Source organism: Lipophrys pholis, assembly GCF_963383615.2.
Source record: "Lipophrys pholis genome assembly, chromosome: 20".
NCBI classification, from domain to species: Eukaryota; Metazoa; Chordata; class Actinopteri; order Blenniiformes; family Blenniidae; genus Lipophrys; species Lipophrys pholis.
Window position 1 is genome coordinate 11,581,471 of NC_137648.1, and position 17,978 is coordinate 11,599,448.

The 17,978-nt window shown below is 43.1% G+C and overlaps 1 protein-coding gene across 1 annotated transcript in view; it reads left to right on the forward strand.

Annotated features, from left to right (window-relative positions):
• LOC308125572 (sodium/hydrogen exchanger 9-like) overlaps positions 1–17,978 on the forward strand; it is a 68,052-nt gene that overhangs the window by 40,881 nt on the left and 9,193 nt on the right. The window contains exon 13 of the mRNA XM_080489433.1: positions 15,505–15,550. Within this exon, the coding sequence (XP_080345559.1) occupies positions 15,505–15,550 (46 nt within the window). The remainder of the gene's footprint in view (positions 1–15,504; positions 15,551–17,978) is intronic.

Here is a 17,978-nt window from a genome sequence, read left to right on the forward strand (position 1 = left end):
TCTGCTGAACATCAGTATGTTTGTTGTTACTGGGAGCATGTTAGCTTGCTGACAGTAACATTTAAAGTGACAGCCATGCCAACTCTGAGTCCGTGGAGTAATTTGCATTGTACTTGGAGCGAGACTGGCTGACAAGGAATATGAGAGGAGTAAACAGCTCACGTACATGCCCATTTCCCATTCCCGGCTTTGCGAGATGATGTCATTTCAAAATGTTTCGGGAGGATTACTGAGGGCAGCTCGCGTTGTCGAGATGGGAGGCCTCGCTCTCGGCGCTTCACCGCGATTGTCGGTGCGTCTGCCAGCGTGTGCGTCGAGCGCGTCATGTAAATGAGCAGTATTTGAAACTTGGAAGCTAAGACGGAACAGCTGGAGTCTGGCTAATGACTGGCCTGTTTGTTTTGAGTGGACAGATGGACGGGTGGAAAAGCATGTCTCTCATGTCACTTACTCTCCTTCATGCCCCACTGACCTCTTATCAGCCCACCCCCACCTCCCCATCCACTTTATCTGTGCCTTTGACATCCATCTGCTTGTTTTCATAACTAAAGCTTCAATAGCAGTTTTAAAAAAGACTTATTCAACCTATTTTCGGACCCTTTTTTGGTTCTAGGTCTGTTTAACTGGCAAATGATTTTACTTATTACAAGTGTCATTAAACAGAGAAGTGCTTGTGATGAGTTACAATATTTTCCGGAGGAACTGTTTTGTTTATCTGATTTTGCAGGGTCTAAAAACACATCTGCATAAATAACCGAATTTGGATTGATTAGGTCATTTCATTTTCCGAGGACTGAAAATGATGTGTAAAAATCTTACACACATACTTACAAAACTGAAGGAAAGAGGAAAGTCACCTAAATATACCCGTGCACTCAGACAAGAACTTCCCCCGACGTAATAAAGCGACGTCAAGCTAATCAGATGGAAGCCGTGTGAAAGAGCCGCTAAGATGAATGACTCCTGCAAAGGGTTTTGCCCTGTCTGATAACAAAAGGAGACAATAACAACGAGAGAGAGGAAGAGACGGGGAGGGAGAAGCTGAAATCCTGACTTTTCTGTCACCGCTAAACTTTTTTATCTTGTCCAAGTCACGCTGATAGCAAAGGAAAATGGGAAAATACAGGAGTGCAAATTATGGAACAAATTTACACCAAGGGATGACTTTGAATGTTCCTACTTTTAAACTTTATCAGGAAAAAGACACATTTCTGAAGTTATTTCTGTAACTAAAACTAATGATCATAAGTTTGTTACATTAATGCTGGACATGTTGTGTGTAATGGAAATATATTGATAAATGCATACGTATTCTATTTTTCCGACCTTTGGATGTTATTGTATTCGCTCAGAACTCTCAGTTAAGATTAGAGGCTCATTGCCTTTGAGCCCCAGAACACTTCATGAAGATATCACACGGGTCTCATTCCCTAAGCATGAGACAAGGTCGTATAGCTCGCAATCGCTCATGAGACATAGGCTTCTAAGCACCCTTTCACACTGCAGGATTCAGGAACTAACCACCATCAGGTCTCCTGACTACTATCTTTTTTATATTTTCAATACAGAAAATATGTTTGTTTTGGTCACATTTAAATCAAATTTGAATGGTATATATTTCTGTTTATTTTCTATTCTGATCTCATATAGCTACTAAATTAAAACATTTTTAAAGTATCCCAAGGAGTGGCCTCTAAAGAATTAAAAAGTAACATATTTTTTAATGTGATTCACAGATTATTGTTGTTGTTTTTTATCCAACAGCCCCCTAAAAATGAGAACAGTATTTTCTCTTGTCTGCGACCGGTTTAATGGATCAGGTAACTTTCTGTATATTGGTCCAATTTATCAAACAAAATGCATCTGTCTGGTTCATACACTGAACTGTTTTATGTCTACAGAACACATTCAGTATTAATGTACCCAGATGATGCGGTGATGGATCGGAGCTGTAACGCTGCTCCCAGAACACTCTGTCACTCTTATTTATCAAAACAACCTGCAGTTCGTCATCCCTTTCTTTCTCCCTCTTCTCACTTCTCCACTTCTCCTGCTCTTACTCGCTTGATTTTTTCTCTCTTGCGGTCTCATTTCTCATTACGTTGAGCCGGGCTCCAGTTGGCGACGGGGTTTAGATGTGCAGCACTAAGTCACAGTGGAGCCCTGCAAGTTCAGCCAGCCGCACCAACCATTGATTATGTCTCCTGAGTGTCCAAGAACCAAGCTTCAATTCAACATTTCAGATGGCTCTTTTCTCTGCTGTGGGGGTGGGGGGGTGGGGGGGGTGGGGGTGGGGGGGGGGGGGGGGGGGTCCTCTCAGCTCCCAATCAACTTGACCCCGAGCTGTCATTCGCCATCTCTGTGCAGAACAGCATTGTCACCACTTGAGCTTCCTCTGTTTTGCTACGGCTGAAGTTGCCCGTGTACTTCACACTCATTCTAAATTCATGAAGGGGAAAAGAGTCAGTCAGTGCAGCGTGTAACATTGTCGGGTGTTGATGAGACTTCAGTGCTATATTCGGGGTCTGCAAAAAGGCTAGCTCCCTGGGTGCACGGGAGCCTAATTGAGGATGTTGCTGTTGGGCGCATAATAAGAGAGATGGCAGCTTAGAGAAGCCACAGAATTATGATTCCGACGCTGATCAGACGTGAAACATTATCTCTTCACATTAGCCTGTCGGGGTTACGCTTTGTGGCACCAGATACGGCCAGGCTTCTCTTAGCTCGACTATTAACGAGTGTTGATAGTTGAGTGTGTGTGTGCGCGCGCGTGTGTGTGTGTGTGTGCGTGCGTGCGTGTTTGTCAGTCTGTGTGTGCCGCAAATAAACAGGTGAGGGCCTGAGCTCATGGAGAGAGCGTATGTGCTACTGTTAACACACCGTTTTCTCGGCTGACACACAGTTCAATGAGTTCCCTCTCGCCGCGTGGATAGATAGTCATGGCGGCGTGCGGAGAGACCGAACAGATTGCTGTTGTAACCGCATCTGTCAGGTCAGCCAATACGGCAAGTTTATCAGGTGGAGATTGACTCTGAGCGAAGGACTTGTACATATGAGTCCTGTGCTCCAGCCTCCACTAAAAAGGCCCAGAGGCACGGCCTAATGGATATGACGTCAATATGGAGAAGGAGGAGGAGGGCCATTAGAAAGACCATCGGAGCAATAAAAGTGGCCACTTGTGTCTCCGTGTGCGTCTCGATCCATGAGCGTGCGACTGCAGATAGGCACTTTAACAACAGACGCACAAAAGTTTTGCACGTTTATAATATGCAAATCGGACAGGCAAAGCAGTCCATTGATTAGTTTATTGTTTAAAGAGTTCTCAGTTACGCAGCACAGATGGAGAGAGGCGAGTAGGAAAATACAGCCCGAACATCAGTATGTGCTGTGTGTATCTCTGGCAGGTGTCTGTGGGCTGAAAGAGGATCCACACATGAGTATGAATAATAAAACAGACAAGGGGTGCCTTTGCCGCACGCTCCCTCACGCATGCACAAATGCAAATGCACATGCTCACACACATGTTTCCACTGGGTGAACAATGCTTCAAGAATGTTGGACTGCATGGCCTGCTCTGAAGGAACGGGAAAAGTGATAATGAGGGTTGATGGATGATACTGATGGGGTGAAACTTTTTTTGCAACGCTGCAGAGAGCCGCAGAAATAAGAGACAGCGTTCAAATCAGTCTGGATCCCTGATGCTGCATCATTCACTGTGTTGTTTACAAGGAGGCTGTGCAGTTGGTTTGTGTGGGAGAGTTGTGGGGGCCACTCTTTTGGAAGGCAGAGAGTGCTAATGAATTCAGCTTCCCCAGCTTCCCCAGCTGCCTAGCGACCTCACCTCTCAATCACTCTCAGTGGGCACCTCTTATTTATAGAGCCATTATTTTTAGCCCTCTATAATTTGAACCGTCTGCCTCTTGAAGAATTAGCACAAAGAACATTGGAGAGAGGGATGGAGATAAAAAAAAAAAAAAATCTGCAGGAAGGGAGGGAAGAAAAAAAACATGTTCATTTTTCAATTTTCATCTTCAGACCAATTATGAAAATATTTTACTCAGTATGTGGAATGTGGAATTCAGCATAAGAGGGTCACGAAACGCTAGAGATGATTATGGCCGGAATTTTTGTCATATCTGCCAAAGTGGAGCACGACCTCATACAAAAACATTTGTTTGACATCAGAAGTTCTCAAAACTTCGGTGAATTGCTGTACTTTTGCAGAGTAATGGGGATGGTCATATTTAGCGAAATGTTGTCTAACGCATGTTTTGCAGACGTGGGTTTTCTCCTAGTAGTCCGGTTTCCTCTCACAGTCCAAAAACATGATCCTGACATTAATGGGTGTGAACATGAGTGAGTGATTGTCTCATCTCTTTGTTTTCTTCTGTTTTTTCCAGCACCGGCAACCCCAAGTTGGCTCATTCTGTAATTTATAATAGATGGATGATCTTTAAATGCTGTTGTAGTTTTGACGTAGGCCAGGGTAAACAACATATCAAATGTTAAAAGTAAGAGATTTGACAATTTGCTGAAAGAAAGAAAAAGACACACTTTGAATTTGATGGCAGCAAAAGACTGGAAAAAGTCAGCGACACAAATGAAAGAAACTGCTGGAGGAGAATTTCTTGTTTTAATAATACTGGGAATAAAATACAACTTTATGATGATTGCATGCGTTCCATTGACATTTTACACCCCATCCCAATGTGACATTTGGTTGTTGTCCAGAGAGTTTGATGAATGTGAATTCTGGCCTGATATTGTCTCTTGATGAGAAGCAAAGAAGTTGTTCAATTTATCCCGAGGGAAATTTAAAGTCATCCCTCTAACAGTTGTCATGATCTGTCACTCTGATCCAAAAGCATCAGCCTCCAGGTGGCACTGGAGGAAAAGTCAGTAGGAGTCAATCTCTGAGAGTCATTAATGTGAGTCGAATACTTCATAGCCACCCATCTGACAGTTGCTGGATCATTTCACTTCAGAATCAAAGTGTTGCACAGACTGTCTGGCACTTTCTCTCCAGTCATGCCTCTGGTTCTGCTAAATATGGATTAAAAAACAAATTGAACCGATAAATGCAATTCATATCAGGCAGTTTAGCTCGTAATTGTGATGTGTGTTTTGACGTTTTGTCGATTTGTGTGTGGGGGGGTGGGGGGGAGCCAATGTCTACAAGGTTGACATTTAATTCAGCACTCTTTGTTTTTCTTCTCTGAGTATTTTAAAGGCACTTGCAAACTGTGATATCTGCTAACGTAACACTGTGTCATCCCTTTGAGCCTTTTTATGATCTCTGTCTGCCTCTCGAAGGGTGTCACACTCTGCTCTGAATGTTAAGTCTGCCACAAGGCTGAAACCTGTCCATTTGCTGTTTGGTCGATGCTGTGAAATCCATCCTCCGTTTGGTCCCAATTGCTTGTTCTTGAGTCGGGAAATCATTGGCAAAACAGAGAGCGACAGAGAGAGAGAACAACAGCAGTGGCCAAACATGGACTCCCAATGCACAGATGAGAAAGAGAGACAAATTTAATGGTTTAGCGGAATGAGCACACGTACAGGGAGGATGGAGGTGTAGGCATGTGTGTGAGAGGGAGTGAAGACAGGGAGTGAAACGGATGCAGATTGCAGTATAACTTACTAAGAGACAATCAAGTGAAATGAGAGACGGAGTGAAAGAACTCGGTCATTTATTCGGGTTTGAAAGCCCCCGAGCATTTGCACTGCACAAATCATGCCCATGCAATCAAATCTTCATCGAAGAAACTAACTGGTACAGAGCACGGAGATTTTACATTGATGTGCTCTGCATCTGTGCACAGGAGCCGCTTGTCTGTTTTCCAGTCCCACTGACTGTTCGACCCCCGCCGCTCGGCAGAGGAAAAGAAGAATAGACTTGGCAGGCCAAGAGTGGCCCATCTGTTCCGCTGGATGTGGTCAGTCTGAATTAGACCCTTTTTGTACGTCTCACACACGTACAGATAAACAATCCCTCCATTTTCCTGCTGGTTCTCTCATGCGCTGTATTTCATCGAGCCTCTCACTCAGACAGGCACAGTGCGTCTGGCTGTCCAGCCTGCCCTTTCCCGTGGCCGTGTCTGGACCTCTGTTCAGAGAGTCTCTGGTTTGAGGGGAGAGAAAAAGAAGGGGGGGGGGGGGGGGGGGGGGGGTTTCGGAGGGCTCATATCGATTCATACCCTCAAGCAGCACGCCAAGAACCTGCTTTCATAATCCTCCCTCTTAAATAATTCACCACTTGCCCTCAAAATTTCATCAGCACCTACATATAGAGAACAATCTCCCCCACGGCTGCAGCGGCGGCATTGTGAAGAAGGTACAAGAAAAAGGGAGGAGACGCTGAGGCAGCAGGCGAGCGAGAATTTGGAAGACAGTCGGCTGATAATATACTTGTCAAACCCCAAAGCCAACTATCACGGTCCACACATGCAGGAGAAACGCGGGCATCTGTGCATCTCTATGAGCAATGGTGTATCAGCTCAGCGTGGATTGAGGAAGGAGGTGTGACACAGTGCTATGATGATGCCTGACATTTCTGAGACATATTTGACTGATGTTCAGCACAGCTGGCTGCTAGGACAAGTCACCAGTCCATCACAGGGAAAATACAGAGACCAGCAACCACACCCATTGTGTGTGGGCGCTGTGGGAGGGAACTGTGGTAACGGGAGACAACCCATCCACGCAAAGGGGGAACATGCAATATTTGCACAGAATCTTTCCAAAGCCCACAATCAAACCGTGTTTATGTGCTAACCGCCACACTACACTGCCCTCCGGTTTAAACAATCCAGCCAAGGTTCAATAATCTCCGTTAGGCTTCAGATGACGTGTTTTTTCAAAGAATCAATGGTCAATTTGTCATAGAAAATATTCATGGAGTGAGGAATTTTGTTCAGCCATCCCCACAGCAGGCCGCTACAGTGCCAAATATAACCCTAAAAACTGTTTGTAAAACTTCTTCGTCTCTCCACGCCACTGCCTTCTTTCTCTGAGCTTCTCCCGATATATTTACCTGGTGCGAGCAGACATAACCCTTGATCCTCCACAACATGGGGAAAGCACCGTCCAATGTGTGACAGCCAAACAGAGGCTTCAAGACGTCCCCCAGAGCCCGCCATGAAAGAAATTCACCCGCGTTATCAGAAAGGAGACATTTGATCTCATATCCTTGAGCTCGTCTTGGCAAGAGTAAGAAAAGAAGGACGGAAAGGGGAAATAAGGCCGTGCTAAAGGATTTGTTCTGGCTCACAGTTATGAATGATCTGGCAGCTAAACAAGACTCGCAGGAAAATGCCAGTCGATTAGTCGTCCGCTTATTGAAAGATTAACTCATTTGTGTTTGATTGGTCCGTTTTTACTGACCACGGCCTTTCATTAGGATTTTGCAGTTTCTCCCTTCAGCAACAGGAAATGATGGCATTATCAGTCCAACGCGTTCTCAGTCATTAGCGGCCAGTAAACATGTTGAGGTTTTTTGAGCAAGTCAGCAATAGCCTGACTGGCCCCATTAGAGCGTGAGAAGCACATCCTTGAGTACAGTTTACACCTTAACACGGCCATTAAGTCTTCTTGCTTATGATCAAGTGTCAACATCTGAGGATGTAAAAACTGCATGGACTTCTCTTATAATAAGCTTTACAGCTGACAACTAACAACACTGATTGTCCCTCTGGAAACACCGAGAAAGTGCGTTCAAGGAAATGTAATGCTCACTTAATGTGTTATCTATCTGGATGTAAAATATTATCCTCCGAAATCCACCAGACTGACTAAACTGTTTCCCTGTGTCACGCCGAGACGTCCAGGTGAACAGTGAACGGCGAGGAGGAAAATGAAATTTGTGTGATAATAATATCTTTGGCTCCCACAGCCTCTTCTGTTCCCAACTGTCCTTGGCTACCCGCCACGATTCAGCTGGCTGAAACGCTTAAAGGCTCCCGTCCTGCTTTTCACTCTGTTTGAAACACTGATGGCTGTCAGCCTCCGTGGTGAGGAGATGTCTTTATATAAGGCCGTCGACACTTGTGAGAAAATGAAGGGGCGAGTTCAAGTGAGACTGATATTCAGATCAGATTTCTTTTTTATGTGTAAGTGTTTGTATTTGTACATACTGTATCGAACTACTGAATCTTGATTTTTTTTTTTTTTAAAAAGGGATTATGTGATGATGACGATAGTTTTCTTCTTATGGAATACACTTTCTTTTTTTGTGTGTGTGGTTTGTCCACTGGGTGTGGCCGGAACTGTTGTGGGGGGACCTGTAGCGACACCCCGGGGCCCGAGGCCATCGGGCCCGGACATCGCCACCTCGGCGGAATACACTTTTATAAAGTACCTTGCTGGAATTTAATTGCACATAAATTGCATATCAGGTGTGTGTGTACTACTACGAAAGAAAACAGATCTTTTTACACTTCAGTTATTGCGCAGTGTAAATAAGTTGGATATTATGTGTTAATTTGTGACTTTCAGGGCTTCTGCTAAGTAGATTTTGTTACCCTCAGTCACTGCAGTGGTAGCTGTTTCCCTCTTTTTTACACTCACTAAACAAATATAGGCTGACTGCTGACTGTGGTTCTATTATATTTAGTGTGCAAACATTGGAGTGCTATTGATCCTCTAATCGTATCTCTCTCCAGGAAAGCATCTCTATTTAGTATCTATTTTCACATTGTCAAGCTATTCCACAAGTGCACATATTATCAGATTATACCACATTTGGACTGATGGTGCAGAGCGTCTGAATGTGAGCGGAATTTATCTTTTCATTGGCTCATTGTGGTCTTTTTTGACATTCATTCACCCTTTTCGGACAAGTTAATGACCAAATTAAACCAGTGGTTCCAACTAGGGGTATAAGGTTGTTAGATGGAAACCATAATAGCTCAATTGCTAGAATCCAAAGCAGACTGCAGAACAGTTAAAATGTCAACACGCTGATGGTGTCAACAAGGTTTGTTTGTTTGAAGCCATGGAGAGATGCAATATCCAAATTAGAATTTTATAGTTTGAGTTATTTCTGGCCACATTTATTCAAACAAGAGCAATGACATCACGATTTTTGGACATCTGCTGAATGGTTGATTGTTCATCAGTGTGCTGTACGGCCGAAACTGATAAAAACATGTTGGATGAGCTATCCATCAAAAGACTTTCTGTGAGGCAATTAAACCGTGCGCATGCATAAATACTTTGCAAAGCCCGCGAGTGTCACTGCTAAAACACATATGCTCCCTTTTCTGCCACTTGTATTTTTACACTGATTCAAGTGATGTCAAATTCAGGTTAAAGCTGCAGAGAGAGTGTGATTCTTATTCTAGGCTTTTGTCACTTGACCTACATTTTAAAGACCGAGACATGGACATTTATGAAATGCTTTTTTTTTTCTTTGCAAGAGATATTGTGAAATTGACGCTGATCTCGCATCGTATTATCCACTCTGCTTATCCCCTGCAGAGCAATAACACTGAGCAATGTCGCATTCTGCACATCGAATGCATGACAATGTCTATTGCAGAGATACACACTTATGTGAACTGAATTAAAAAAAACAAATCTATGTTTTACTTAGGGGGATCAGAATCATGCATCATTTTCCTTCCGCTTCTTAATTATGTGGCTCTTTATGTTGGTTTAATGTGACAAAATGTGGAATAATTCAAGGGGTATAAATACTTTTGCAATGGTTTTAAGTTATTTTTTTATTTCCGTACTGCCTTTCAAATTTGTAAGTATTTGCACGTGCACATGCATGTTAACATTAACATAGACACAATCGTATGTAAAGGAGCTACAACACATTTAGCATTCAAGAATTCTTTCTTGAGCACATATTTTGCAAACTGCAAATAAAAACAGATACACATAAGAATAATATACCACCCGTAACGACTACAATTCTTTTACTGGTGTTATTTGTGTAACTATTGTGATGTTTATATATTTGAAATCACTGTGTTTTTAGAAAGTTTTGCCCAAGTGAGTCACATAATCTGCTGTCCTATGTAGCGTAATGATAATACTGTGAAGAATCTGGTCAGTTGTGCACATCAGTCGCGCTGCACAGCTGAGGTCGTGAGAATGCAACCTGTGTGGGAGAAGTTGTTTCCACTTTCTCACGGCATCTGCACTCCATCATGCAGATGGTGTTTTGAGCGAAGCGCGAGTGGTTTCATATTGCACACCACAACTTCTGATCTGTTTATCTGCGGAGGTAGAACTGCGGCAGCGACAAACAGATTGACCACTTCGGCTGATATGGATGTTTTGCTATGCTGTCAGAGTTGAAATGTTGGTGAATAAAGACTCGTAGAAATCTCAGTTGGAATTGGAGTTAGGGTTTTTCATTACTAACACAAATGATTGGAATACTAAAAAAAAAATGGATCTTATATTTCTAAGATTTTTTTATTAGACATCTTTCAGTTAAATTTCTGTCTCAACAGTTCATTCTCTTGCTGCACAAATCTGATTTTGTGCTGCAGTTTCTTTTTCTTTTAACAATGCAACCATGTTGGGAGTGACTGTCCCTGTGTGTGACGTCGGTCCAGTGTGTACAGTCAACTGGGATTAACTCAAGCTAACTTAACCTGGATGAGTGGGTAAAGAAACTCCTAAAAATGATCACATACTTTTTCTCAGATTGATTTGGTTGTGCTTTAACTACTTGATGATGTCTTGTTTGCGTTATAGAGTCTTTATTTGATGTAAATGCACACGATTAACTTGCTATCAGTGTTTAGCTTGCATTGCACGCTATGGGACATGGTAATTAGAGCTGTACACTCATTGTGCAATTTCTCTTCGTCATATTGTTGTATTACCTCTTTGGAAGGTGTTTATTGTCCATTGCACAATTCAATCAGAACTGACTGATCAGTCCAGATTTCATTTTCAACAGGATAAGACAGAGACGTGAAAGACTGTCTTCAGAGACGGGAGATTTTCAGTGACGGTGCCGAAACCTGTGCACGGTGTTCTGAATGTGTTTTGCATGGTGTCACTGGGGCTGGCTCTGGTCTCTTTTCGCAGAGTGTTTGCAGCCGTTTCAGTGTGTCCCTGGTGAGAAGGACAACGGAATGGGATTTGCAAACGGGAAACTGGAACGACGACTTACTGCTTTCGTCTCGTCCGAACTCAAAGTTACAGAGAAGGCGCAGTCCCTGGGAGAGTCTGACTCTCTTTGTTTTTTTATTTCTCCGTGCTCCACCTATTTTGATTTTTCTCAGCCTGTTTCTCACTCTGAGCAGCAAGAGAAGGAAACGGCACATCAAATGAGCATTGCAGAGGAGAAGCCTGCTGTAACTTAATTTACCGTCCCTTGTGGAGCACAGCGACTCCACTCTTTCACCTCAGAAAGAATCTAATCCGTGTTTATTAACTCGTGCCGCTGATTACATCCTTTTGGAAAATTTCTGTCTGTGGATGAGAAAATGCAAGAAGTTATGTTCTACCTGTAAAACATTCTCCAAGGCATCAAGCTCGATTATAAATTAACCATATGTGCAAAGTAGTTTATTGGATGTCACTATGTCCTCTCCTGAGACTTCAGCTTCCTTTCGTCTGCTGCACAGCAAGCTCAGCTTTATCAGCCCACGACTGTCAACTGGTTTGATAACAAAGCTGCACAGACATAGCCACGCGTGTGTTTGCACACACACACACACACACACACACACACACACACACACACACACACACACACACACACACACACACACACACACACACACACACACACACACACACACACACACTGTGTTGTTGCTCAAGGCCAAGCTCTTTTGCGCTTCCTCCTTTCTACAAAGCATTGTGGAAATATGAACTTTTTTTTAAGGAAGTGTTCATAGGTGTGCGTGGGTGGGCGCTGCCGCGATTTTGGTGTGTAAACCTTGCTTCTTTTCTTCTGGTGTTGAAGGGAAAAAAAAAATAGCACAAAAAAAAAAGCACAACTTTAAGAAATGCCCCATAGAATGATGAATTCTCAGTGAAAACACAATCTAAAGTGCTTTGTTCACGCAGGAGTTATTCTGACGGAGATGGAACTGAATCTGTTTGCATGTTCTTACTGTGCACGTGTTGATTTTCACTGGGTATTCTGTCTTCCCTCCACAATGCAAGTGCAAGCATGTTGAGTCAAGTGGTGACTTGAGATTGATTTTCTATTTCTCTGCGTCATCCCTGCAAGGACCCGTCGACCTGCCAGTTGTCCGTTTTCATTTCAGCCGGAATCGGCTGCAGCTCCCCGCGTCCCGAACTCGCATGACGTAGATGTAGAGCAGCAATGTCTAATGTATTTACGTTCTAGAGCAACATTGAATCCAGTGAGATCACAGTTGGGCCTGACCTGTGATATGATAGCTGAGTGACCTCTGCTAACCAAAAATTACAAACGTTTCCTTTCAATATACTGCAAAATATGAGCAAAATTAGAAACTCCTACCATTCACGGTAGTTTTTTTTAAACAAGTCTTGGTATCAGTTACTCTCTTCTGTATTTCTACTTAACGTAATTTGATTGCATGGGATGTGATTTCTTTCCAAATAAGGAAACTCCACCTCATGTACTGTGTCAAGGCAAACTGGGCCATGAGAGCGTCACATGCTCCTGCAAACTAAAGGCTCATTACGTCGGTATGACTCACCTGCCTCTAAGTTCCTGTCATCCATATCCGTTTATGCACAAACTGACCGACTTTTCTCTTCCATTGCACTTTCTTTCCTCTCCCACTGTGTGTTTGTGGCCTCCCACTTTCACTTATTCACAGATTTCTTTTCGTCTGAACCCACAGGTGCTGGATTGGTTTTGACGTGATTTGTCTTTATTGAAGGCCAGCGCATTGGAGATAAGGTTAACGGCCCACGGGGGTCGCCTCAATTTAAAGGGAAACGCGGCACAAGGACACCAGCTGACAGCAAAATATTTTCCCCAAGACATGAAGCAGACTGTCGTCCTACTCACAAACACTCCCTCGCCTGCCTTGTTATCTCTTTGTTGCTCACTGATAGAGCCCGCCACTCTGTTCTATTCTCTTTTGTGTCTGCCTTGTCCCGTCTCTGAGTTCGTCTTTCAAATACACGTTGTCTGTCTCTCCTTCCTGCTCTGGCGCACATTCACAAACACAGCGCCGACTCGTTTTTATCGCTGTCGTATCACTTTAGATTATCTTCCATCACACTCGGGGAAACTGGAACCTGTCTTTCTTTTAGGCTTCATTTCTTCACCCCATTTTTACCCTCTCGGCGTCGCGTTCCTTTTCGTCTCGTCACACCTCCTCCTGCTCTTTCCTCTTTCTATCGGCTTCGCCTGGTGACACAGCTTGTCGCCGTGGAATGCATCCCACCAGCTGAAGGCGATGCGTCACTCGCAGCGCAGGCCGTTAGTGCCTGTCACAGCCTGCCCAGTCCGAGAGGCTCTCCCACAGTACTTTGCACCACGACCAGAACCGTTGCATAATGTAGCCGAGACGCATCCCGCGCTACACTTCGCCACCGTTCCTGTGAAATTTCTGCACAATTCCAAGCTCGGTGCCGCTTCCGCGGGTCTGCTTACAGGAATAGATCCATGTAGTGGGCAGGAAATAAAGAGTGAAGCTGGAAGAAGGTGGTAAGAGAGAACAAACAGAATTAAGAAGAGGTGGGAGGTGATGAAGAGTGATCCGAGGGAATAAAATGGATATTGGGGAGATAAAAAAAAAAGGGGGGGGGTGCAAATTAACAAATAGTGTTGGTGATTGGAGTTGGCTGCAAAAAGAGAGGGGAGAATACTAGTAGCTTACGGAACTGACTGAAAGAATATAAATAAAGATTTATGCTTATAAGATTGAGCTGGATTGAGTAAATAAAGGACAGGGATGGAAGGTGTAAAATAACCGAAATTGCACTGCGACATGTTTGTTGGGTTGAGTCACAACCAGCAATAAGATCCGACACTGAATTGACAAGTGCAGTCATGTCCGGACTGTTTTCTTTTCTGAGGGTTTCACGCCGTCGGATTCGTGCGGCACAGTGCAATTGCTTTCACTGGTCTGTGTACAAAACCAAGGACTAAAGTGAGGATTTAAGGAGTAATATCAGGAGGAGAAATTATCTGAGAGGGAGAGCAACTGAGGCACAGTCGAGACAAACACCGACTGTGGAGGGAAGGCGGAAAATTCTCAATCTGTCCAACCTTAAGTAGTCGCTGCACACTAATGCTCTGATGAAATCTCTCTGTTGTGTTTTTTTGCAGAGAGCTCGCAGTAAAAGATTTTGGTTTCTGCACATTCAAAAGGCACACATAAACACACACACACACACACACACAAACACACACACACACACACACATATCGAGTACACTGTGATGACAGTGGACTATCTCAAAATGTCCTCAGCAGTAATGCTCGGCTATTAGAGGTACCTGCTGACCTGTTGGAACGAGCCTCGTCAGCCATCTCGCTCTCAACCTCCTTTTACGCTCCTGAGTTGTTTTACAGCCCGATGTGCTGACGGTATTGGAAAACTGTAAATGAGTTTGGATGAAATAGCTGGAATTGTTCACATGTGACTGACAGAAATGGGAATGGTACTCACATTCTTCACTTCAGTGCCGATTAAAGACTTTGGCAAAAGTGAAAGCACGAGTTCAACTTCTTTACTAAAGTGAACCGATATCCATGTTTTTACATACACATGCATTCCAAATATTGATATTGTACTTCAATATTTATCAACTCATGACTATTGACTTTTGAGCAAGTTATCCAGTTCCTCTTCTTCTGCACTTTCACTGTGCACAACTGCTATGAATTCTGAATCGTCCTCGTTGACGTTAAAACAAAGAGTTTTAAGAATGTAAATACAATAAAGTACTGAAATTCGAGTTGAAATGCTGGGAGTAAAAGTGAAATCTACTCAAATATGGCAAAAAATACCTTGGTACTTACTACCTCTGGGGACTGAAGACAATGCAGCAAATTGTGAGTTATCGCACTGACACAATGCAGTGCTGATTCAGACACACACACACACACACACACACACGCACTCTTCCCTCCTGATGAAGTGGCTCACTAAGCTCACTCGTACAGCCTTTATTTTAATTCACAGTGAGCAGCTGCGAGGCCTCTCTTCCAGCCCCGTTGTAATAAAGTGGGGTCCACACCTTGATGGGATAATAACAGCAGCCACGTCGGAAATCAAGCATGATTGCGGCGCCGCTTGTCATTTATCAAAGGTTTACCCAGATGACATTTTCTTTGTGTGACGTGGAAGACGAGGCTGATTTTGATGAAGCCGTTTGAAAGGTCATGTTCAAACCGAGCTGTGTTGTACTCCGACTTTCACCTTCTTTGCAAAGTTACACGCAGTACTAGACTGGCTGTTCAAACAGATAAAGCCTCACATGTATTGGAGGGTAAAACCCTCGGGATTTGTCTATCTCTCTTTATAGTTTCATTATATCAAGTCAGAGTTTGACTGTACCTATTTTCTTTTGCTGCAGAGTGGGGGTGGATGAAGATGAAAGTCCACAGGACCTGTCTTTTGAGGTAAAAGCACTGTACTCTCACTATTAAAAAGACGATTTGATGCTGTGGGCCTTTGCCTTTTCTTACCTACATGCTATAATTTTATTCAGAATTGTTTGCTGTGGTAGTTCATTAAAATCTTTTTATAGAATTTTCCCGTCGTCTTCGAGCCAGACGTCTGCAGACAAAACACAATCTCTGTTCAACAGTGCGGAAAAAAACAAAAAGTGCGTAGGGCTGTCTACTGAAATCATAAATAACTGGACTTATCACACATATTGCAAAGTCATCTGTGAAAAAAAGAGCACCATAAAACATTATTTATGTTAAAAATAAAAGCTGCCGTTTCTTGTTGCCAAGGATGTGAGCCATGGTTTTTTGGGGTGTTTTTTTTTAAACTGCGGGTACTGCACATCAATCCCATTACCACAGCATATTGATGCATTACAGACAATGATTGCATTGTGTAGCTCAAAGTTCTTATGGCACAGCTGGTTTAGTAGGTTTCATCCGATTCCAGCGTCAGAGCTTTGATCCCAAAGTTGCTTTCAATTTCATGTGAGCACCTTGCACGGCAGCTGTTACCACTGCTATGCAGGGTGAAACTGCTCACATGATGAAATAGCATCAGTAAAATCTGTGAGACTAGGATTTTCTTTTTGGTGAAATACGTTTTCACATTGAAACGTGTCTGCCAGAGGACATTAAACTTTGATGTGAAACAATAAGAAGTTGATTGAAAAATGTTGGCCGCCTGCTTATATGGTTTTTGGCACTCTGGCCTTATGGCGAAAATGTTGTGTGTTTGGTGCCTCTAAATTACCTGTATGTGAGTGTATGTGTGACTCTCTCTCTCGCTCTCTGTGTGCCCTGTGTGCCCTGTGATGCATTTTTTTTTTTATGTTTTCACTGGGTGGCAGCTGCACATGACCGGGATTTATCAACATCTATCATTTTTACACATACTGTACTTTGGAAGGATTTAAAGTGTATCCTGACATCCTCTCCCTCTGACACATAATGGGCCTCGACCCTTTAATCTCTCGCCGGTTGTTTACTGAAACATCACATGGCATCAAAGCACTGGGGAAGGAAATAGAAGTATTGCTTCCTCCTAAATGATGGTCTGCACCATATCCCAGTCAGAACGGAGGCTTTCTGAGCATCCAGGTTGTATTTTGGTTTTTTGTGCAGGCAGATCTACCCACACACAACCGTTCCACCCTATCATCACCCACTCCAGCAGCTCCTCTCTTTCATCTTAATTGACCTGCTTGCTAGCAGTGGATCAGGGTTTCTGCAATCAGATTTTATTGAAAAAAAAAAAAGTAAAATCTTACATGAATGACAACAACAGGGAGCAAGATAACGGCAGAGATAAGCAACAAACAGCAGCAGGGAGTTGTTATAAAGGTAAACTAATGTTGATGCCCTGACGGTCAGACAAGCTTCACGCTGCCATTCGTGGCTGTGTTCATGATTATAAGTTCTCGGTGGCACAATAATTGTGAAGACAATAACTTCCTCATTTGTTTATGGACTAAAGAGCAACAAACCCACGGCCAATTTATTCATTGTAATTTTTACTAATGGTTGGGTCGGACTGTACTCAAATCGGGAAAAAGAAATACATGCAATGTTAATTTGGGTATTTCCTTTTTTTAGCACAATTTTAGACTTTGAAGACTCACTGCGTTGTTTCCAGACCATTGAAATAAAATGAATGCGTAAAAGAGTTTGTTTTCCTCTGAGATTCGGCTCCCGAATTGTTACGTTTCAACTTTTTTATTATTATTGAAATACAAAATTGTGCAATACAAATGTGCAAAACAGCGAACAATAGAACATAGTACAATAGTGTGCACCAAAGAGATGTATATTCTGAAAGTATCATTTTCTCTCAACCCCATCACCCAAACCGACCTCAGTTCTCTCAGTCAAGAACAAAAAAACAAAAAACAAGAACAAAAAAAGGAAGAACATTAAAAATAAGTAAGAATAAAGTGAACTACATACTTATTGGAAGCTCGAAAACCCTGTGCTCACATCTACATTCAAATTGAAAGCAGAAGGGATCCCAGTGTGACCGTGTGGCAGACAAGCGGAGGAGGAGCAACACTATGCAGTCCCCCCAGAGAACATTGTGGCGGGAAGACCGTCCACATAGTCAATAAGTGGTCTCCAAGTTAGGTAGAATTTGTTGGAAGACCCTCTCAATGTAAATAAAAAATTTTCCAGTTTGAGGAAAGACATGATATCCTTCAGCCAATATTTAAACGAGGGAGGCAAAGGGGCCTTCCATAGAAGGAGGATCTTTCTACGCGCGATCAATGAGGTGAAAGCTATGACTGTCCTTTGTTTTTTTGTTATGGAAATTCTATCTGGAGGTCTACCAAATATTGCCACATGAGGGCAGGGGGGCTATGTTAGTCTGTAGGACCTCTGAGAT